At 40.0% G+C, this 23,588-nt stretch overlaps 2 protein-coding genes across 5 annotated transcripts; both read left to right on the forward strand.

Moving 5' to 3' along the window:
* Nucleotides 1-316: 316 nt before the first annotated feature.
* LOC132123008 (putative nuclease HARBI1) lies at nt 317-1,150 on the forward strand. The gene is made up of 2 exons (XM_059533543.1): nt 317-538; nt 611-1,150. Exons 1-2 carry the CDS (start codon nt 317-319, stop codon nt 1,148-1,150), a joined length of 762 nt encoding a protein of 253 aa, XP_059389526.1.
* Nucleotides 1,151-2,298: 1,148 nt separating this feature from the next.
* LOC132123422 (NACHT, LRR and PYD domains-containing protein 12-like) lies at nt 2,299-23,312 on the forward strand. 4 transcript variants are annotated; one of them, XM_059534020.1, is made up of 10 exons: nt 2,299-2,579; nt 3,668-3,777; nt 4,767-4,856; nt 7,266-7,454; nt 12,631-12,729; nt 14,685-16,538; nt 19,542-19,715; nt 20,095-20,268; nt 21,030-21,203; nt 22,297-23,312. In XM_059534020.1, the coding sequence occupies exons 2-10, from the start codon at nt 3,728-3,730 to the stop codon at nt 22,391-22,393; spliced, it is 2,901 nt and encodes a 966-aa protein (XP_059390003.1). In that variant the 5' UTR covers nt 2,299-2,579; nt 3,668-3,727; the 3' UTR covers nt 22,394-23,312. The 4 variants fall into 4 exon arrangements, with proteins under 4 accessions (XP_059390003.1, XP_059390004.1, XP_059390005.1 ...); XM_059534021.1 differs by having other exon boundaries at nt 3,677-3,777; XM_059534022.1 differs by having other exon boundaries at nt 2,299-2,546.
* The last annotated feature ends 276 nt before the right edge of the window (nt 23,313-23,588 follow it).

Raw genomic sequence — 23,588 nt, forward strand, 5'->3', positions numbered from 1 at the left:
CCTTATAAAACAGTGTGTATGTGTTTTTCAAGTGCTCAACAATGGCAGCTTTACAAAGATTCTTACAGCTGGAGCACAGAAGGCGACTGAGAAGTCAATCAGTTTATATAAATGCCCACATAAGGACAAATTTTACCCCTCTTGACTCACTATCTGATGATGCAATTTTAAGAAAATTCCGTCTTCCAAGGACCAAGATCCTTGAATTATTTCAGATAGTAAAACCACACCTTCAGAGGGCAACAAGAAGAAACTACGCCTTAAGTCCAGAGGTGCAGTTACAGCTACACTGCATTATTTTGCTGTTGGAAGTTTTATGGAGGTGGTGGGTGATGGCCTGGGGCTCAGCAAGTCTTCAGTCAGCAAAACTGTGACAACAGTAACACCTTTGCTTTTAAAGCTGATGAAGAGCATCCTGGTTTTCCCCAAAACTCCCGAGGAAATACAGCTGGCCAATCAACAATTCTATGATCTTGACAACATCCCCAGAGTGATTGGCATCATTGATGGCACCCTAATCCCAGTATTAAGCCCTAAGGTAAATGAGCCCTTGTAGATTTGCAGGAAGGGCTATCCAGCCATTAATGTTCAAGTAGTGTGTGATCACCAGGGAATGTTCACTGACATTGTGGCAAAATGGCCTGGAAGCACACATGACTCTTTCGCATGGGCCAATTCGGCAATTTGCCAGGTGGCTGAAGAAGGTGGCTTTGGTGATAGCTGGCTCCTGGGAGACAGTGGATATCCTCTTCGCCCCTACCTCTTGACACCTGTGCAGCATCCAGCCACCATTGCAGAGGAAAGGTTTAATCAGGCCCATGGAAGGACACGCTCTATAGTGGAGAGGACTATAGGACTGTGGAAACAACGTTTTCGCTGCATCAGCAAGTCCAGTGTTGGCCTGAAGCTAAACCCCACCAAAAGCTGCTCTGTTATTGTGGTTACTGCAATTCTCCACAACATTGCAGTCAGGGAAAATGTCCAGCTTCCTGAGGAGGAAGTTGATGCCGTTGGAGCCAATGGTGAGGAAGATGCTGTTTCTGATGATGATGATGATGATGATGATCCTTTGAACCCACATCAAGGCAGAATGCATCCTGCAGGAGCAGAAGTCAGAGAACTTTTAATTCAGAATATGTTTGGATGGTAGGCTAATACAGTATTTTACAGTTTGGATACTGTGTTTTCTATTATTTGTTTAATTTAATCTTAATTTAATAAATAATGTTGTTTATTTGCCTATGTTTTCCCCCAGCAGACTTCACTTAAATACTTTTGAAAACAATAAATATGTATTTGTTTCTTATAACACCATGAGAATATTATATTCTACTACACAAAACTGCCTATTTATACAATTTTTCTTCATTCATTGACAAACAATATTGTGGTTTGAGTGTGTAATATTTTAAATAGCCTATGTTAACGTATGTAAATTAGCCTATGTTAACGTATGTAAATTAGCCTATAGGCTAATTTAGGATAGGCGCAATAAGCTTTTGCTTCTGACTATTCCTTGTCAGACTTTATGTTGATTTATGTCATCATTTGTTAAATGTTTAAATGTCTGAATAAAATAAATCTGAATCTGCCTACGTTTCCTTAGCGCTAAGCACTGCATGTGTTGCATATATGTGTAATGCTACAGTACAGATACAATTTAATATTTAAGGGTAAACCGATTTTTGTAAAATATTGTTATATGACAATTTGTCTTTGGGACTTTAACAAAGCTACTCACTTGCACACTCGCCGTTTCTTCGCACACACGAAACCAGGACTGCGTCCCAACCGGCATAAATAATCATTTCGGAGGGCACTTCGAAGGGAGAATAATTGCGATCGTCACGCTATTATATCGTTTCAAATAATTTGTAATGAAGAAAGCAAATTGTGTAAAACCTAGGCACCTCGACTTTAAGTCATCCAAATTACTTAAAGTGGATGGTGAAACCTTCGAAAGAAATAGGCTATAGGGTCTATAGCTCTGAATAGAACACATCCCAGCTGCTGCGAAATCAATGACGTCGACACGACAAACTAACTAGGAACTATACTTCTAACCACAGGTCAAGAGCTGTCGTTCCAACCACACACGTTTTCGATGCAGTTTGCGAACGTTCGTTGGAACGATGGTTTCGGGAAACACCAAATCGTTGAACTATGCTGATAACGACGGAAATTGCGACCATAGTTGGCCAACGATGCTTTCGGGAAACGCACCCCAGAGTGTGCAGCCTGGATGATGGGGCGGGGCGACACCAACGATGCTTTCGTGAAACGCACCCCTGGCTGGGCGATAGTGAAACTACGTTTATTAGGAGCCATTTTTTTTGTTTATCCAAAAGTACTGTCTCGAATTGTCAATATACAATAAAGAGCGTTTTTCAAAGCTCATCCTTAGGCACAGCAGTATTCTATATTTTAGTGCATATATTGGTAAACTGCGGTGGGCCTCCATCATACAAAATCCAGCACGGTAGCAGCTCTTTAGTCGAAAGTTGTTTGCCAGTAAGGCCAGTCACACAAGTACGGAAGCATAGACGGTAAAAACTAATCTTTGTTCATTTTAGCTTTGGGTAAGTTAAAATCTTGTTTATTAGCATACGTGATTAAATTTTTGTGTATTGTGGGTTTGTCTTGTCGATTCATTCTTGCATTTTTTTTAGAAACTGCATTTTTTTTAGTCTACTTCATCAACATATGTATTTTAATTCAAACACATTTAAATAATTCTTGCAAATAAACATTTATTTTAATGGCATAGTATTTTTACTAATAGTTGTTCGTAATTTTTCTTTACACCTTCCGTCTGCTTTTTTCACTCAGAAGTTTAAAGTAAAAACTACGAATAATTAAATCTTTTTTTGCGCTTGTGCTGTAATTGTGTTTGTATTTAACGATGTTCTTATCGTCTTTATCTTATAGGCTACTTTTAGCTGTTCACCTTTACCTCAAAATAGTCACTGCTATATAGGGAAATGCTTCATGCAACCACAACAAAATTATTTAAATACAAATTTAACTTTAAAATTAAATAAATCTTTTACTTATTGTTACAATTGAAAATAATCGTGGCAACACAGTAATTATATTTATGTCAGCGACTTTACTTTACAATACACAATTGGTCTTCCTTCCTTGCTGCAGTTATAAATAAGGGTGAGGCTGTTTCTCAGATTAAAAGAGAAACTGACATCACAACTCCCGCTCCATTTTTGGTCATACCAAGTCGATTGAACTAATAAAATGAACACAAAACAACTAACTAGCCTAATTATGTTTTATTATTTGGAAAATACGAACTAAAAGACAAAGCATGAATTGGAGTACAGCTGACATTACTGTAACTTTAATAGTGATTAATTCTGTGATTTTAAAAGAAGGACTTCAGTTTTTCAATATTTAGGACTTTTGTCATCCTGTGTCCCTACACAAGTTTGGGTAATTTAAGACGTTGAGAACTCCTTCTGAAAGCAGTGCAGTCAGCGAAAAAAAAAAAAAAGTTTGCAATTGCATTCATACCAAATGCATCTGATGATCCAATTCAGCAAATTCTTAACATTTACATAGAACTATAAAAATCGCATATATATATATATATATATATATATAATGAAATACACATAAATCATTTTAAATAACACATTATTTTTTTGACTCAGAGTTGGTTTAGTTTTGGGAGTCAGTGTTTTGGTGAAGGCGGAATAGCCTGTGCAGCTCCACTATGGATGACACGCAGACATCCAGCGATGAAGATATTCAAACAGAAATCAGGTACTCTTATTAAAGACTTGAAATGGTACATATTGATACACCAGTTAAAAATCACAGTGAATTCAGGTAGCTACTTTTGCATTGTAATTGTATTATAGTACTGTAATTGTTTAGTCATATACAAACCCGATTCCAAAAAAGTTGGGACACTGTACAAATTGTGAATAAAAACAGAATGAAATGTGGAAGTTTCGAATTTCAAGATTTTATTCAGAAAAACTGAGAAAATGTATAATTTTAAGGGAAAAATAAGTTGATTTTAAATTTAATTGCATCAACACAAAAAGTTGAGACAAGGCCATGTTTACCACTGTGTGGGATCCCCTCTTCTTTTATAACAGTCTTGTCTAATAAAGGCTTCTTTTCTCCTTTCTGATATTGCTCCACTATTTTTCGCCGCAGCATTGGGGGAATTGGTGATCCTTTGCCCATCTTGACCTCTGAGAGACACTGCCACTCTGAGAGTCTCTTTTTATACCCAATCGTGTTGCCAATTGACCTGATAAGTTGTAAATTGGTCCTCCAGCTGTTCCTTATATCTATATTTACCTTTTCCAGCCTCTTATTGCTATCTCTCTCAACTTTTTTGGAATGTGTAGCTCTCGTGAAATGCAAAATGAGCCAATATTTGGCATGACATTTCAAAATGATTTACTTTCGACATTTGATATGTTATCTATATTCTATTGTGAATAAAATATAGGTGTATGAGATTTGTAAATTATTCCATTCCTTTTTTTACTCACAATTTGTACAGTGTCCCAACGTTTTTGCAATCAGGTTTGTAGTATAATATATCTCCTACTAGTAATTGCATAGATATTGCTTGAGTGTTTTCTGAACAAAAACTGGTAAAATGTTATAATGTTATGTCGTAACAGTATGGTATATACAGAATAATTAACCAAGTAACTGGTATTTTGCCATTATTCCATATTTATATAATGGAGAAAAAACTGGTGCCCTTTATAATACCCTGACTCTTTCTCTTCATCAGATTCAGACATATCTGAGGTCTTCTCTATGATGAGTTATTGGTCTCTGCCACGGTCTTTCCATCTTAGAACTATTTGCCACAGGTACAGAGTTTTGCAAAGATATACTAGCAGAACTTGAGCTTTGTACAATATGTTTTGTGCATAAAATTTAAAATTCTTGCCATTTATATTAGTAAATGCTTTTGTTTTGTTTTTTATAAAAATGTTTAAATGTTGTCTTTTGCAGAGCTTGAAAAGGAAAAAAGAAGTTCCAATATTTTTTTGTTGCAATGCTTGCTGCTGCACAATGGTCCCACATTGTTGTTCCAATGTTTTTAAAATTTTTATGTACATGTTATAATGTGATTTTTTTTTAATTTACATTTATTCATTTAGCAGACAATTTTATTATTTCATGTTGTAGATCATGAAATAGTCATTAATTTACCATTGAGATACAAGTTTTAACAAAAAACTAAATAAATTATAAAATGATAAACCTCACAACTGAACCTTTAAACCCTTTTTTAAGAAAAGGAATGAATCGGAAGTATGAATTATTATATCATTAAAAACGGATTTATGTGGGTGAATTTTCGCATTGTCTGAACAAAAACTGCAGACTGGATGTTTGAAAATGAAAATTCATTCTCTGCCAGTAGGAGGTGTTTTTGGTATGTCAGAAATATAATGGTTTCCATGGCAATGGCTGTAAACAAAGCGGCTCAGCTCATAAATTATACTTAATCAGGTAATATTAAAATGTGATCAAAACTTTTTTGAAGACCACCAGTTCCCTTCAGAGGTTCATTCATATAAAAACATGAATTAGTAAGAATGAGAAAAGTGTGAAAACAAATTTAGCCTATATTGACGAGGAAAGTCTACTGATGAGTTACCAGCATAAGCCTACATTTAATTTTAGTCATTTTAACTTAGGGCTGTCAATCCATTAAAATATATAATTTATTGCATTATTATCATGACTAAACTCCTAAATAATCACAATTTAATCACATATTTTTTATCTGTTCTAAATGTACCTTAAATTAATACTTTTCCCCCCAGTTTCACAGACAAGGCTTAAGCTAGTTCCAGACTAAAATGCATGTTTGACCTGTCTCAACTGAAAATATATTGCTCTGACATATCTAAAAGTATGTCAGTGTCATTGTTCTGTGTGAAGATCCTTACATTTTTTTCTACGGCATTTTTTGTAAAAGTTGCTTAAATATCTTACTTTAATTAAGGCCTAGTCCTGGTTTGAGATAAGACCTGTTTGTGAAATCAGGCCTTCGAGTTTTTAATCTAATCAAAATGGGCATGGACAAATATGGATGCTTTATGTTATATATTTTTATTAATAGTGAAACCGTAGTTAACAGAGCATGTGGAGTAGACATGTTTCATAGGTCATAGATGTTTTTCAAAGAACTTGTTCATGTCTATTAGAGAAAAAACAAACAAACAAACTAAAAACAGAAATACCATGTTCTTTTTACTTCTCTTTCTTTGCACTGAGCAATTTACTTGCAGTACACAACCTGTTTGTATTTCCACAAGACAAGGCAGCTCACTTCTTCTAAACATGCAAAATGTAGATTTATTATTTATTGTTGCATTTGTTTGCCTCTCTGGGCCACAATCTGTATTTTGATGCAGCTAAATTCTAAAAACTATTTTCATTGTTATATTTGACTGGTTGTTATCAGACAATAGGATGAATATGAAATTGTGACTCAAACATGACCCATTAAGACTAACAAACTATCCCTTCCGAGATGTTGATCTGCACAAAAATCTGTGTCGTCATCTGATAAAACCAACGAGTCTATATATAAGATAAAGAAAATAGCTGTGCTGTTATTTTGTCTATGCTTGCATGTAAAATTAGAGAACATATCTGTGTTTTAACTGAAAGCGTAACACCCGTTCGCTGATCAGAGCAGACGCAGAGAGAGAAGTGTGTGCATGCTGGGAAAGAGAGACCTCACGCTCGTGCGTCAATTAGCTTCAGATGCATAATATTTTCATATGCTACAAGCAGGATACACAAGAAACATGTTCAACTCGGAGATGGAGATGGTTGTCATGGTAATAAACACCGTAAACAGCAACTGTTCACGTGTCCGCGCTTAATGCGCATCTTGTATATAAAAAGCATTTTAGGGGGCCCAAGTCAGTCACCTACCTTGCCTATTTGCTAAGACTGCCCCTGGGGGGAAAGGCAAGAAATTGACTGAAAAGCAATGTAAAGGGGACGGGGAGCAGCAGCTCATTTGCATTTAAAGAGACAGGCATGAAAACAGCGTGTTTCTGCTCCCACTAAAAATAGACATTTTCAACAACAACAAAAAAAAAACTTCACAGACACATTCTGGGGACACCTTTTAGTACATCTTCTAAAAAGATTTATGTCGCTGGTTATTGTATATTATGTAATTATTTTAATTTAATGTAATTTACTAGGTTCACTAAATGTTTTTTTTTCTCTCTCTCTCTCTCTTACAGTTCAGAGCATCAGAAAAAATTTGAGCCCAGCTGTGCCTCTTTAAAAAGTGACTGGTCTATAGATCCGCCACCACTTTTCAGTGATGGAAACAAATCAGATTCACCAGAGCCCAGCACTGTGTCTATGAAGAGTGACTGGTCTATAGATCCACCACCACTTTTCAGTGATAAAAATAGATCTTTACTCAGGTGCAGTATTTCTGTAGTGCAAACATTTTGGAAAAGCTGGAATCTTTTACTGATGCCCAAGAAGGCAAACATAAATTATTAACAGCTGGGGGTGTACACTTTAAAACTTTTTCTTATTTTGTTTAAATTGGCAACATGCACCACAAAATGCATACTATTTATTCTCTTGTAAGAGGCATGGCATGAGAAAGTTTCTCACACTATACTTTATTAACAATCATAACATTCATTTAAAGGGGTAGTTTAAAAAAAAAAAAACAGGAAGAAGCTCATTGTAGTCCCTCCCAGCCATTTTTTGTAGTCCTTAAAGGGATACTCAACCCTAAAATGAAAATTTTGTCATTAATCACTTACCCCCATGTTGTTCCAAACCCTTAAAAGCTTTGTTCGTCTTCGGAAAACTATTTAAGATATAAAATAACAACAATTCCTTTATCAACAGTCTCCTTTGTGTCTCTCCATATCACCGAATGCTGCGTATGCTCTTCTGTGTCAGCTGCGCCACAAGGATGTGCTGTTTTCTTTAAAATTAAAGCATAAATACACATAGAAACAGCGTGTCTTTGTGGCGTGGAGGACAAAGAAGAGCATATGCAGCATACCGCTGAGTCTTTAAGAATTATACAATATATCATGCAAAATGCAATTAAATTAAACCTCTCTAGGTTACGTATGTAACCCTAGTTCCACGAGGGAATGAGACGCTGAGTTGAAGGGCTACGGGGAACGCGTTTAGCGTGTGCGACTCTGAATATCATATCTAATCTGTCTTATAGAAGAGCGTGACGTAACGGGCGGGGTGATGTAAGCGACCAGGAAGCTATAAAGGCACGAGCCGGCATCAGCTTCGAGTACCAGCAAGCACCGGCAGGAGTGCTGTGGGTATGGCCTCGAGACGCAACATCTCGTTCCCTCGAGGAACTAGGGTTACATATGTAACCTAGAGACGTTCCTCTTCAGGAACTCGAGCTGCGTCGAAGCGCTACAGGGAGTGATGTACCCACGCTGCCAGACTACCTAATCCCTGCCTAGTGTGTAACCGAAGAGCACAGCTTAGGACGAGAGGACTGAAGCGCCTGGAGTGACTGGCATATCTAAGCCATAGAACTTTGCAAAAGTGGAAGGTGTGGACCACCCCGCAGCATTGCAGATGTCCCGCATGGACACACCTGCTAGAAAGGCCTTGGAGGCCGCCATACCCCATGTAGAGTGATCCTTGGCTCCCAACAGTGGGGGACGACCAGAGGACTCATAGGTGGCGTTGATAGTCTCAACTATTCAACGACTAATAGTCTGCTTAGAAGCAGGAAAGCTCCTCTTGGGGGGACCGTAGCATACAAGCAATTGGTCCGTTTTTCTCCACAGGGCAGCTCTGTGGACGTATGCGTCCAGCACTCAAACTGGACACATACAATTTAGCTTCTCTTAGTCGGGCTCCCGAAAGGGAGGAGGACAGAAGGCCTGCAGCACTACAGATAGAGGGAGCCTTAGGAACATATTCTGCTTGAGGGTATATGAACGCTTTGGTCATGCCAGGTGCAAAATCAAGATAGGTAGGGGCCACTGAGAGGGCTTGTAAATCTCCTACTCTCCGCAGAGAGGTAATGGCCAACAAAAAGGCGGGTTTAAGGGTCAGATGTCTGTCTGAGATATCTTGAATCGGCTCGAATGGAGATTTGCAAAGAGCCTCTAACACCACAACCAAGTCACACGGGGGAATTCAGGACCATACTGGAGGTCTCAGCCTCAGTGCACCGCAGAGGAAACGTGTAACTAAGGGGTGTCTTCCCAAAGACTGACCATCAAGAAGGGCATGGTAGGCCGCAATGGCTGCCACATAAACCTCCAGCGTGGAGTGGGTCAACCCTGCAGAGAGCCTGGCTTGTAGAAACTCCAGAACTGTACCTACTGGGCAGTTAGCTGGGTCAAGCTGGCGGTCTCAGCACCATGAGGTGAAGAGTTTCCACCTCAGGGCATACCAAGCTCTGGCTTGGAGAATGGTCTCAACAACCTTGGTGTAGAGACCGGATGCTATGAATTTTGCCCCCCTTAGGGGCCACACCCACAGTTTCTATAACTCCGGGCGAGGGTGAATTATCGTGCCCTGTGCCTGAGAGAGTAGGTCTGTCCTGATTGGTATCTCCCATGGAGAGCCGTTGAGGAGCGAGACCAGATCTGCGAACCATACTTGGCCCAACAGACGGACCCCGTCCCGGCGTACTCTCGCCAGAACTCCCGGGAGCAGAGCAATAGGGGGAAAGGCATACTGACAAAGCCTCGGCCAGGTCCAGTACCATAGCGTCCAGTCCCAGAGCAGCTGGATGAACTAGAGAGTCGCAAAGAGATCTACTTGAGCTTTGGCAAAAATTCTCCATATCTGTTTTACCACCTCAGGTTGAAGTTTCCATTCCCTGGGCCTCGGCAGTATCAATTTCAATACATGCCATTTATACCACCCTTTATTAGTGACGTGACATTCAGCCAAGTATAGTGACCCATACTCAGAATTCGTGCTCTGCTTTTAACCCATCCAAAGTGCACACACACAGCAGTGAACACACACACCCCCGGCAGTGGGCAGCCATTTATGCTGCGGCGCCCGGGGAGCAGTTGGGGGTTCGGTGCCTTGCTCAAGGGCACCTAAGTCATGGTATTGAAGGTGGAGAGAGCACTGTACATGCACACACCCCACCTACAATTCCTGCCGGCCCGAGACTCGAACTCACAACCCTTTGATTGCAAGTCTGACTCTCTAACCATTAGGCCAAGACTTCCCGTATGCCTGCTCCCATATTTAATTTCCCAGGAATATACACTGCTCTGGGTGAGAGGATTTTGCCCTGGGACCACACAAGGATCTGGTGCGCCAGCTTGTACAAGGGGCGCGAACGCAGACCTCACTGGTGGTTGATATAAGAGAACACAGATGTGTTGTTCGATGCGCACCAAAACATGTTGACCTCTCAGGTCTGGGAGGAAGTGCTTTAGTGGACAAAAAACGGCTAGCATCTCTAGACAATTGATATGCCATGTCAGATGGCGACCGCTCCACAGACCACGGGCAGGGTGGCCACTCATGACCGCACCCTAGCCAGTGAGGGATGCATCCATCACTAGTATTACACGGCGTCAAGGAGCTCCCAGCACCGGGCCCTGATTCAAGAACCAAGGTTACTTCCACATGTCAAAGGCATGGAGGCATCGCCATGTGACCTTGACAGTTTGAAGTGGATTGCCCCTTGGGAAAAATCCCTTGGTCTTGAGCCACCACTGTAGAGGTCTCATGTACAGCAGGCCAAGAGGTATCACTTTGGACACAGCTGCCATCAGACCCAACAATCTTTGAAATTGTTTGACAGTGAGTGACTAGCCTTCTTTGACTCTCTTGACTGAGATGAGGATCAACTCGATACGAGCAGGGGACAGACGTGCCTGCATCATGGTCGAATCCCATATACGCCTAGATAGGTGGTTCTCTGAACTGGAGAAAGTACACTCTTCTTGGCGTTCAGTCTCAAACCCAGCTCCCCCATAGTGTGCGAGAAAGACATCTCAATGTCGAGCCGCAACCTGCTGTGACTGAGCTAAAATCAACCACTCGTCGATATATTTGAGAATGCGGATGCCCTGCATGCACAGAGGAACCAGAGCCGCATCTACACATTTCGTGAACGTGCAGGGTGAGAGTCCAAGGCCGAAGGGAAGTACTCGATATTGGTAATTCTAATTCTATTAAGTGAGATACATTTCATTATATTCCACAGAATTTAATGCAATCAAACAATCAGACGAGTAAACACGGTCTGCCTTGTTGATATAATTCATATCTAACTTCTCATAGTCAGATAAACACTGAACTTAATTCCTCAGAATTAATGCAGTTAACCAATCAGACGAGTAAAGACGGTCTGGTTTGCTAAGATTCACATCAAAACTGAAAATGATGTAATACATGCCTCGGCAGCACGCGAGCCACTTAGTCACACAAAAAGTGTTAATCTCCTCGGAGATAAGTAGCTGCAGCTGCGAGTTCACAGAGGGGGACCGTTGTGAACCGTGAGGAACCGTTGCGCGTGCTTCCGAACCTCGAGAACGAACTCTAGATCTAGGGAACACAGGTGGAGATAGGCAGAGCCGTCTTCGACCCATCCCCAGATATGCGAAAACCCAGTCAGCCCTCTTATTTTCCCTGAGAGCTGACTGCTGGAGCTGCGCTCCTCATTAATGCTGCTCGTTATAAAGTTAGGCACAATATGCTTGTGAAACTGATGCTTGTGCAACTGTTGTCTGTGCAACTGATGTTTATGCATTGTATGTTTGTGCAACTGCGAGCTCATTGACGCCCTCTGTTTCAATCTCCTCGTAGAAAGAAAGGTGTGCGTCACAGCTGTCACTCGGGAGGAAGGACCGCAACACTGGGGCTTCCGAACCCAAAGATCGGGCAGATCTGGCGGGTGAGGTAGGAGATAGGAACACGCCCGTCTCCATACCCTCCAGCAGATCTATCTGTGAACCCAGCGAATGCAGGCGCCGCTCTGCCTCGGCGAAAGCGGGACCAACACCGTGAGGACCGCTGGCGAAGACTCCCTCTCGAGAAGAGTCCTGTGGGATCGAAGTGTCCACAGTGGCTTGTACCAGTGCAGGCAGTCGGCTCCCTCAAGAGCCGAAACAGTGTGCCTCAATCCTAGGCAGACCACGCACAGACCGTGTATCCCCACTCATGATGTAGCAAGGAACACACAAAACGCGATCTGGATTCTGGAGTCTCATCTTAGCTCTGCTCTTTGAATATTGCTTACTCTTTGAGGAGCTAATAGTGACAAACAACAATAAATAAGACTGACAAGGCAGAATGGCGTGCACACACAGAGCGCTTGCTGAAAGACGCGAAGCTGATGCCGGCTGCGTGGCTCGTGCCTTTATAGCTTCCTGGTCGCTTACGTCACCCCGGCAGATTATATATGATATTCAGAGTCGCTCACGCTAAACGCGTTCCCCGTAGTGCTTCGACGCAGCTCGAGTTCCTGAAGAGGAACACATGGTTAACAATAATAATATCTATTCTTGTTGTACTAAAGAGTTGGTGCATGAAAATAACAGTTAGAGCTGGTGGCAGAGTATAGACCATGTACTCTTCGGTGTCCCCTGAGTATTTCTCTTGATCTGCTCTTCACAGAAGTAGAAGATTTAATGAAGGGAAGATCTTACAAAATCCAGTACCCAGACATTTGTCTGAGAAGAGTGTCTGTTCATTGGAACGGTTAAAACGCTGGAGGTATGTCAACACTGGCAACTGCCACAGTTTGTATAGTTGGGCATTATTACTGCATTCTTCTCCCATCAATAGACACTTAACGTTGTAGAGAGTTTTTCTTGTTTAAATATGGTGTGTGCTGATTTAAATACCGTTTTTGCTACAACCCGAATTCAGGAAAAGTTGAGACGTTTTTTAAATTTTAATAAAGTGAAAACTAAAAGACTTTCAAATCACATGAGCCAATATTTTATTCACAATAGAACATAGATAACATAGCAAATGTTTAAACTGAGAAAGTTTACAATTTTATGCACAAACTGAGCTCATTTCTATTTTGATTTCTGCTACAGGTCTCAAAATAGTTGGGACGGGGCATGTTTACCATGGTGTAGCATCTCCTTTTCTTTTCAAAACAGTTTGAAGACGTCTGGGCATTGAGGCTATGAGTTGCTGGAGTTTTGCTGTTGGAATTTGGTCCCATTCTTGCCTTATATAGATTTCCAGCTGCTGAAGAGTTCGTGGTCGTCTTTGACATATTTTTCGTTTAATGATGCGCCAAATGTTCTCTATAGGTGAAAGATCTGGACTGCAGGCAGGCCAGGTTAGCACCCGGACTCTTCTACGACGAAGCCATGCTGTTGTTATAGCTGCAGTATGTGGTTTTGCATTGTCCTGCTGAAATAAACAAGGCCTTCCCTGAAATAGACGTTGTTTGGAGGGAAGCATATGTTGCTCTAAAACCTTTATATACCTTTCAGCACTCACAGAGCCTTCCAAAACATGCAAGCTGCCCATACCGTATGCACTTATGCACCCCCATACCATCAGAGATGCTGGCTTTTGAACTGAACGCTGATAATATGCTGGAAGGTCTCCCTCCTCTTTAGCCCGGAGGACACGGCGTCCGTGATTTCCAACAAGAATGTCAAATTTGGACTCGTCTGACCATAAAACACTATTCCACTTTGAAATAGTCCATTTTAAATGAGCCTTGGCCCACAGGACACGACGGCGCTTCTGGACCATGTTCACATATGGCTTCCTTTTTGCATGATAGAGCTTTAGTTGGCATCTGCTGATGGCACGGCGGATTGTGTTTACCGACAGTGGTTTCTGAAAGTATTCCTGGGCCCATTTAGTAATGTCATTGACACAATCATGCCGATGAGTGATGCAGTGTCGTCTGAGAGCCCGAAGACCACGGGCATCCAATAAAGGTCTCCGGCCTTGTCCCTTACGCACAGAGATTTCTCCAGTTTCTCTGAATCTTTTGATGATGTTATGCACTGTAGATGATGAGATTTGCAAAGCCTTTGCAATTTGACATTGAGGAACATTGTTTTTAAAGTTTTCCACAATTTTTTTACACAGTCTTTCACAGATTGGAGAGCCTCTGCCCATCTTTACTTCTGAGAGACTCTGCTTCTCTAAGACAAAGCTTTTATAGCTAATCATGTTACAGACCTGATATCAATTAACTTAATTAATCACTAGATGTTCTCCCAGCTGAATCTTTTCAAAACTGCTTGCTTTTTTAGCCATTTGTTGCCCCCGTGCCAACTTTTTTGAGACCTGTAGCAGGCATTAAATTTTAAATGAGCTAATTAAGTGGATAAAAGTGTAAACTTTCTCAGTTTAAACATTTGCTACGTTATCTATGTTCTATTCTGAATAAAATATTGGCTCATGTGATTTGAAATTCCTTTAGTTTTCATTTTATTAAAATTTAAAAAACGTCCCAACTTTTCCGGAATTCGGGTTGTATAAATGTTCTCTATAGTATGAATGTTCTACATGAAGGAAAGTTACTGTTTTATTGAATTATTGCAAATTAGCATTTCTTTCTTGAAATTCCTGCAGTTTGAGAAATTATGGTGGGTGTATGTGTGTGCGAAAAACAAGCAGAGATCTTTTACTGCTGTAAAATCTTTGGAATGACTGAAATGTGATAATGTGTCATTTTAATTCTACAGTCAATTTCAGCTCAATACATTTAGATTAAATCTGAAGAAGAAGTTTGAGTGTCTGTATGAGGGAACAGCAATGCAGAGAAACCCAACACTCCTGAATGAGATCTACACAGAGCTCTACATCACAGAGAGTGAGAGTGGAGAGATCAGTAATGAGCACGAGGTTAGACAGATTGAGACACAATCCAGGAGAGCAGCAACAGAGGACACATCGATCAAATGTAGTGACATCTTTAGACCTTTACCTGGACAAGACAAACCCATCAGAACTGTGCTGACAAAGGGAGTCGCTGGCATTGGAAAAACTGTCTCTGTGCAGAAGTTCATCCTGGACTGGGCTGATGGGAAAGAGAATCAGGACGTCCAGCTCATATTTCCTCTTCCTTTCAGAGAGATCAATCTGATGAAAGACAAAACACTCAGTCTTTCAGATCTTCTTCAGGTCTTTTTCCCTAAAACAAAAGAAATGGAAATATCCAGTGACAAATATAAAGTGTTGTTTATCTTTGATGGTCTGGACGAGTGTCGTCTGTCTCTGGATTTTCAGAGTAATGTCAGGTTGTGTGATGTAAGTGAATCAGTTTCAGCTGACATGCTGTTGACGAACCTCATCATGGGGAATCTACTTCCCTCTGCTCTCATCTGGATCACCTCCAGACCAGCAGCAGCTGATCTCGTCCCCTCTGAGTGCATCCATCGAGTGACAGAGGTACGAGGCTTCAATGAGCCACAGAAGGAGGAATACTTCAGGAAGAGGATCAGTGATCAGAGTCTGGCCGATAGGATCATCTCACACCTGAAGTCATCAAGGAGCCTCTTCATCATGTGCCACATCCCAGTGTTCTGCTGGATCTCAGCCGCTGTTCTGGAGAAGATGTTGAGTCAAGAAGGGAGTGGAGAGATTCCCAAGACTCTCACTCAAATGTACACACACTTCCTGATCCTTCAGACCAACATCAAACATGAAAAGGACTATGAGAAGAATGTGACAGATGAAGACATGATCCTCAAACTGGGGAAACTGGCATACAAACAACTGGAAAAGGGCAACCTGATCTTCTATGAGGAAGACCTGAGAGAGTGTGGCATTGATGTGACAGAAGCATCAGTGTACTCAGGATTGTGCACTCAGATCTTCAGAGAGGAGTTTGGCTTGTATCAGGGGAAAGTCTTCTGCTTTGTTCATCTGAGCATTCAGGAACATCTAGCAGCTCTATATGTGCACCTCTCATGTACAAACCACAATATAAGTGTGTTTGACCAAATCACCAAACAAATTTATGAAGACATCATCATGAAATTTCATCTGGAACGTGATCTGGGAAAACAAGATACCTTGCTTATCAAACCTTTTCATCAACTTCATTTAGGCCTTTCCATGGATATATTTGAGCTGCATCAGAGTGCTGTGGATGAGGCTCTACAGAGTAAAAATGGACATCTGGATCTTTTCCTGCGGTTTCTTCTGGGTCTGTCATTGGAGTCTAATCAGATTCTCCTACAAGTACTAATGAATCAGACAATAAGCAGCTCTGACAGCAATGAGAGAACAATTGAGTACATCAAGATGAAGTTTAGGACCATTAACTCTCCAGAGAGATCAATCAATCTGTTCCACTGTCTTAATGAACTGGGTGATCATTCACTAGTGGAGGAAATACAACAGTATCTGAAATCTGGAACAATAAAGGGAGCCAAACTCTCTTCATCTCAGTGGTCAGCTTTAGTTTTTGTGTTGTTGACATCAGAGAAAAATCTGGATGAATTTAGGCTGAATGAATTTGTTGGAGCAGAAAATAAAGCTGATCATGTTCTTCAGAAGTTGTTGCCTGTGATTAAAGAATCCAGAAGAGCTGAGTAAGTATCACTAAGAACAATCACTAGACTCTTAAATATTACAATAAAATGAAGTAAGAAATCTTACAAATCTTCAGTCTTGCAGATACTTTTTATTTATTTTAATATCTAGTAAAACTCTTCAGAGTGGTGTAGCATTTCTTCCCGTTGTTTCCCCCCCACTTGAATCTTATTTGTATTTGCATAAATATGTGAAGACATGGAGGGAAATACATAATATAGACTAATGAAAATTCACACATTTAATCGTTTCTGTTAAATCCATAGTTCCATGATGTTTTCATACTAAAACTTTTACCATATATATCTTAAGAGGAGTATTAAAAAAACATAATATTCAAGATTTTTTGGACTGCTTTCAAACTATATATCTTTGTATCTTATCCACCACTAAAGGGTCCATATTAGTACCTTAAGGGGTACTTTTTAAGAGTACAGCCCCTCTGACTAAATACAAAGTCACACTAGACTTCTAGTACGCAAAATTGAATTGGACACTGCAACGGTTGTGATATTACAACTTAAAACTTAAATGTAACACATAATAAATCCAAAATGTAAAAACATACAATCTACTCCACTTTCCTGCAGCATTGCCATTTTAAATGTATGTTCTTTTAATTCAACTAGTTCGTTCGAGGTCATGCTGTGATGTATGTTAGTCACATGATTTCATGCTCCTTTAATGCCTCTTAACTAAAAACACAACATTCACACATCCCCTGGTGACTGAGTTGTAAATGGGTGAACACTTGGGGCCCTATCTTACACCTGGTGCCATGCGGGATTGTGACCATTGGACAACAAAAACTTGGTCTAAAATCTGGTGCAATATTTTTTATTTTTTTGTTATTTAAAGAGCGCATTAGCAACATGCACCTATAGGCAGGTGCACAACGTGCATACACTTTGCTTATGACACACACAGAGATGAACAGCAGCAAACAAACATTTTTAAAAGTGAAAAATTAAACACTTTAAACACATACCTTTTTTACAGCAGAATTGCTTTTACATAGTAGCTGTTAAAATAGTTATTGTAAATTTTAATTTATAACATTAATGTAATTAAATGATATATAAAACAAGCTATTTGTCATTGCCAGGACATTACGTTTTTTATAGTAAATATATTATTGTTTGTTATAGAAAACGTCTCTAGGTTACGTATGTAACCCTAGTTCCTCGAGGGAACGAGACGCTGCGTCAAATGTGCTTTGGGGAACACGCTTAGCGTGAGCGCGTGTAATCAGTCCAATGGAAGAGCGTGTTGTGGAAGGATGGATATGTGGAAGTATGCATCTTTGAGATCTATTGTGACAAACCAGTCCTCGGACCTGATCTGAGCTACAACATGCTTGATTGTGAGCATTCTGAACTTCAATCTCATAACTGAACGATTTAAGACCCTCAAGTCTATAATCGGACGCAACCCCCCATCCTTCTTTGGAACTATGAAATACCGGCTGTAAAATCCGGACTCCCTGTCTTGAGGAGGGACCACTCGATGGCCTCCTTCTCTAATAGGGTTTTCACTTCCTGTTTCATAACCAGGAAGGATGTAGGATTGCAGTAGTTTCCACGCTGCTAAATAATCTACTAAGGGAATCAGTCTCTCGAGACTGACTTCTGGTGTAAGAGGCTCTACCCCAGCAGAGGCTGCCCTCTGAAACCCTGGGCTTTTGGCGTCCGGGAACGAAGCAGCCGCACCGACATTCGCTCACTGTGCGGACAGTCGCCCCCCTCGAGAGCCGACTCAGCGTGCTTCGCTCCCAGGCAAACCACGCATAAGCTGTGTGTATCCCCACCTGTTATATATCGCGGGCAGGGAGGAACACACAACCTATAATGTGATTTGGAATCGCCATCGCTATGATTTAATTTCGCCTTGCTCTTCGGCATGTCTAGGAGCTCTAAATGGACAGACAACAGTAAATAAGACTCACAAGACAAGCAAGTGACATTCACACACAGAGCGCTTGCTGAAAGACGCGAAGCTGATGCCGGCTGCGCGGCACGTGCTTTTATAGCTTCCTGGTTGCTTACGTCACCCCGCCTGTGACGTCACGCTCTTCCATTGGACTGATTGCACACGATATTCAAAGTCGCTCACGCTAAGCGCGTTCCCCAAAGTGCATTTGACACAGCTCGAGTTCCTGAAGAGGAACCAAGTTATGCTCAGAGTCCAAAGCCTCGATCATAAAATTATAACAGGCATCTTCCTATTAGAGACCTGCACGAAATCCGGGACCCATTGTAGCAGAATGTGGTGCGGGACAGCACTTGATGTGCGGGTAGAGACCTGTGTGTGCAGGATGAAGGAGAATAATTAGGGTGTGTGCTCACACTAGGCTATCTTAGCCCCCAAAGCCTGGTTCGTTTGACTAGTGTGACTAGTCCATTTAGCAGTCCCTGGTTCGGTTGGAAGAGGTGTGCAAGAGCGCAGTCAAGTTATATATAGATCAGTAAGTGTGAGTGTCGTGATTACGAGCTCATTGCATTCTTTTCTGTTAAAAATAACAGTGGACAGTGGTTTGTGTATGCTGATGCTTAGCCTAAGTAATTTAATCAGGAGAATCCCCTCCTGTGACCCATGATTTGTCTGTATGTATATTCAGAGCCAGTGAGCAACAGACTTTCATAATAATAATAAAAAAACTGCATTAATGCACGATAAAATAATTATCTGCAATAATCAAATAATATAGCTTAAACTCCACTCCTGTAAGCTCAAATTCATCGACCTCTACTTAATTCACTGATCACATTTTATAATCCAATCAACCACCACTGGATAAAATAAAGTGCCCTACCCACATTTTTTTTCTTTTTTTGTTAATCCATTTCACTCAGATGTACAATATCAGAATCACAGAATCAGAATATGTACAATATACAGAATCACAATATTGGAAAAAAAGATGTCACTTCGTTGAAACTTAATTATTTTATTTTATTTTATTTTATCTGAGAGAGTGAATAGTGTTTCATTGTTCTCTACAGGTTGAGTAAGTGTGGTGTCACAGATGAAGGTTGTGCTGCTCTGACTTCAGTTCTGAGATCAAACTCCTCACACCTGAAAGAACTGAATCTGTCTGGGAATAAACTAGGAGACTCTGGTGTGATGCGTCTCTCTTCTGGACTCGAGAAACCTCTCTGTAAACTGGAGATACTCAGGTGAAAATCACACATGGTCTGGTACTCAGCTAAATGGTCTCTTTCTTTTTTAAGGTTTAATGAGGTAATATAGAAGAGTAAGATGGGTTGGGATCAGAAAGCACCAGGAGCTGCCCAGGATGCAAGCACAGCTCGCTGTGTGCTGGATTGCTGCCCACAAGGCTATAACAAATTATCTCTTAGTGAAACGGAGGCAGATTATTACATTTATCAATTAAAAATTAAAAATTTTAAGTCAATGCTGTAAACTGAACACTGGGATAGTATACTGCATCACCACAGCCCTGTTTAGAATAAGCAGTTTTGAGAATGAATGGATGGATGGATGGACTTCTGTGTTCAGATCTGAGAGAGTGAAGTGTGTCATTGTTCTCTACAGGTTGTGTAACTGTGGTATCACAGATGAAGGTTGTGCTGCCCTGACTTCAGCTCTGAGATCAAACCCCTCACACCTGAGACAAATGGATCTTTCCAGGAATAATTTAAAAGATTTTGGAGTTAAGCTTATCTGTTCTGAACTCAAGAATCCTGACTGTAAATTGGAGATACTGGGGTAAGATAATCTGATTGTCTAATGCAGAGAATATGGGATCACAGTTAATCTGATTGAATTTAATATTATTTTGTTGTGAACTAGCACAGCATTGATTATCACCACAGTGTTACATGTTTACAAAAAATACATTGTACATGTATTACACATCTGGTTGCCACCACTGGTTTTCTGTCAATGTCTAAAAGTAAAGAAGAAGAAAAAATATTTTATAATAAGTAATAGCCAAATATTATAGTAAATGTTGCTGAATGATGACATATATTTGTAATTTGCTGTCTTTGCATTATATTTATTATAAAATTTGACACATTTAACAAACAAACATTGACCAATAAAATCATATTTAATGAAAAAATTTGAGTAAGTCATACAAGACCAACAACAGCAAATATAATAACCTATTCTTAACAGAATACCAAATAAAAGTAAGCCAACATAATATAAGCAGGTGTTGTGTTGTGTCCCCATTTACCAAATGTTAAAAATCTGATCATTTAAATATCTATTTAAATATATATATATAATTTATGCATGTCAATTTTATTCTTACAGTTGTTATTTTAACAAGGTACATAAGCAGCAAGCAAGGCCTGATTAAACTGTTTCCATTCCAACTTTTTTAATAAATGAATAATTAATATTCAGGTTTAATTGGAAACTATATTAACCAACTAGGTGTGTTGTATTTCCAGTGCCAACTAGCAGCAGCAGGACTGCACATCTCTATCTCTAACAACAGCGTGTCATGTTCTCTACAGGTTGAGCTGGTGTGGAATCACACTTGAAGGTTGTGCTGCTCTGGCTTCAGCTCTGATATCAAACCCCTTACATCTGAGAGAACTGAATCTGACTCGGAATAGACTAGGAGATTCAGGATGTGAACTGCTCACTGCTCTATTGAATTCTCCACATTATAAACTGGAGACACTGCAGTAAGAATCAATGGTTTTGAATAAATACTCTCATTTCAAGTTCATGTAGCTGTACATTTACAGTAGTAAGAAAAAAGCTTTGCATTGGTGTTTGGTTTATTAGGATCGGACAATATTTGGCCGAGACACAACTATTTAAAAATCTGAGGGTGCAAAAAAAATCTAAATACTAAGAAAATCATCTTTAAAGTAGATCAAATGAAGCTCTTAGCGATGCATTTTACTCATCAGAAGCAAGGTTATTTTTGTAAATGAAAACTAAAACTAAGACTAAAACGATCAGTTAAAAAACATTTTAGTTAACTGAAATACAATTTAAAATTCATAATAAATGAAAAACTAAACGAAACTAGCAACAGTTATTGAAAAACTAACTGAAATAAAATAATAATTATCAAAAATAAGTATTTGTTTTCATAATTAATAAGCTCTCATCCCGTGGCGGAAAATCTGACGTGGTTTAGTTTAAAACCAAACAGGCTGTATAATACATTTACCTGTAGATGGCACTTTATGCTTCTGAGGTTAGATGAGGCTGACAGCAACATCAGTTAACTGATAAATACAACAGACATGAATGATGGTAGGCGGAAGGAAATGGCAAAGCCTTGTTTGGGACTATTTCGAATTTAATTCCGAAGCAGGAAAAAACAAATGCATTGTCATGCTGAATAATACACTTTGTGGTGTTAAAATTAAGGGCAAAAAATCCCACAAACCTTAAAGTGCATTTGCAAACCAACCATTGTGAAGAATACTAATCCTTCATGGTAAAAAGTTTCGGAAAGGAAGACTAAAATCGGTAATGATAAAGTCATTTTTGGCTATTGCTTAAATATACCCCAGCGACTTAAAATTGGTTTTGTGCTCCAGTGTCACATATAGGGGCTTCCTGCACAATCTTTCATTTACAGCCTTTCATTACTCTCACTTTTTTTGTATACTGTATGTGATAAACAGGGAGATTTTGCTTGTTTGCAGTTGATCTGTATTTATAAAAAATAAAGCATGTTTGAGACTTTTATTATTTCAAATGATTGTCTGGTTTTACAAAAGTGACTATGTATTTGTTTTTTGTTTTTATTTTTTTTAGTATTTACAGGTATCCAATGATATTCTCATCTTTCCCTGGCCCCAAATTTCCACACCGATATCTACACCGATTCCGTCGCCACACACTTACAGAATAATATGCCACTTGGACAGATCTCTCTTCACCTTAATGTAAGGAATTTGCCCAATTGTTTAGAAACTGCCCTGAGCGGGGTTAGGTGACGGTGAACATTATTGTTTTGTGTTTTTGTATTTTGGCATACATACTGAATACAAATTAATATATTAATAATTATGATTACATAGATGTTGATTACTTTATTGACTATACAGCAGGGGTACAGAACTCTGAGCTCTGCAGAGTTTAGCTTCAACCCTAATAAAACACACCTGATCCAACTAATGAAGTCCTTCAGGCTTATTTGAAAACTACATGGTTGGAGCAGGGTTGGAACTCAACTTTGCAGGGCTCCAGTCCTCCATGAATTGGGTTCTGCACCCCTGCTATACAGTGTGTGAAAAATAAGTAACTATATGTGTGTATAAAATACTGTATATATGATGTGTTCTCAGTCCAGTGCAGCCCATCACAGCTGACAAAGATGCTGAAGAGGTGAGGAGAATGAAGCTTGGTGAAGCAGCTGGACCAGACGATTGGCCAGCAGAGGTGTGTCACAGTGCTGGAATTCGATTTAATGGCTAGCACATTTCTTAAGCCAGGCTCTCTAGAAGATGCCGCCTGTCGAAGGGCGGGTCAGCACGACCATTCCAATCTGAAAGAGGAATGGCAACCCAGCTACATGTGCCAAATACGGTACAATTCGATTGTTCTGTTAGATATTCGAACGAGTCCTGGATAAGCCAATAGGCCAGCGCCATGGACACTTCTTTATGTGGACAAAGTTTAAGCTGGCCGCCAAAGAGAAAGCCAACTTCAAGCAGACTGTCCAGACATGGAGCAACCAGCTGCGGTGGATCTCCAACATCACATGGTTTCGACTATGCCTATAATGATGACATTTCAGCAGTGGTTGGTGATGCTTTAATTAAGTAAGCAAGTTTGAGTGGGGTGTGGAACATTTTGTGGCAATTATTCTAGTTTGATCTGGACCACACTATATGAAATGTCTCTTGCTCTCACACACATACACACAATGACACAGCAGAATTTTAATTTGACATATTTAAGTTTGCATCTTTGTTATTTTCCTATTTGTTACTTTGAAGTTGATTTGAAACTATCTGTATAAAGCTATAAATAAACTTGACGTGACTTGACAAACACAGTGCTATCTCCTTGTTACTTCACTGACTTCTCAGAAACAGGCCAAG

The sequence above is a fragment of the Carassius carassius genome, chromosome 41, assembly GCF_963082965.1.
Source record: "Carassius carassius chromosome 41, fCarCar2.1, whole genome shotgun sequence".
NCBI lineage: Eukaryota > Metazoa > Chordata > Actinopteri > Cypriniformes > Cyprinidae > Carassius > Carassius carassius.

Coding starts and splice junctions, on each gene's coding strand:
- LOC132123008 (XM_059533543.1), top strand. CDS start 317: ATGGAGGTGGTGGGTGATGGCCTGGGGCTCAGCAAGTCTTCAGTCAGC. Junction 539..610: donor TCCCAGTATTAAGCCCTAAG/GTAAATGAGCCC, acceptor TGTGATCACCAG/GGAATGTTCACTGACATTGT.
- LOC132123422 (XM_059534020.1), top strand. CDS start 3,728: ATGGATGACACGCAGACATCCAGCGATGAAGATATTCAAACAGAAATC. Junction 7,455..12,630: donor AAAAATAGATCTTTACTCAG/GTGCAGTATTTC, acceptor TGCTCTTCACAG/AAGTAGAAGATTTAATGAAG. Junction 20,269..21,029: donor TGTAAATTGGAGATACTGGG/GTAAGATAATCT, acceptor TGTTCTCTACAG/GTTGAGCTGGTGTGGAATCA.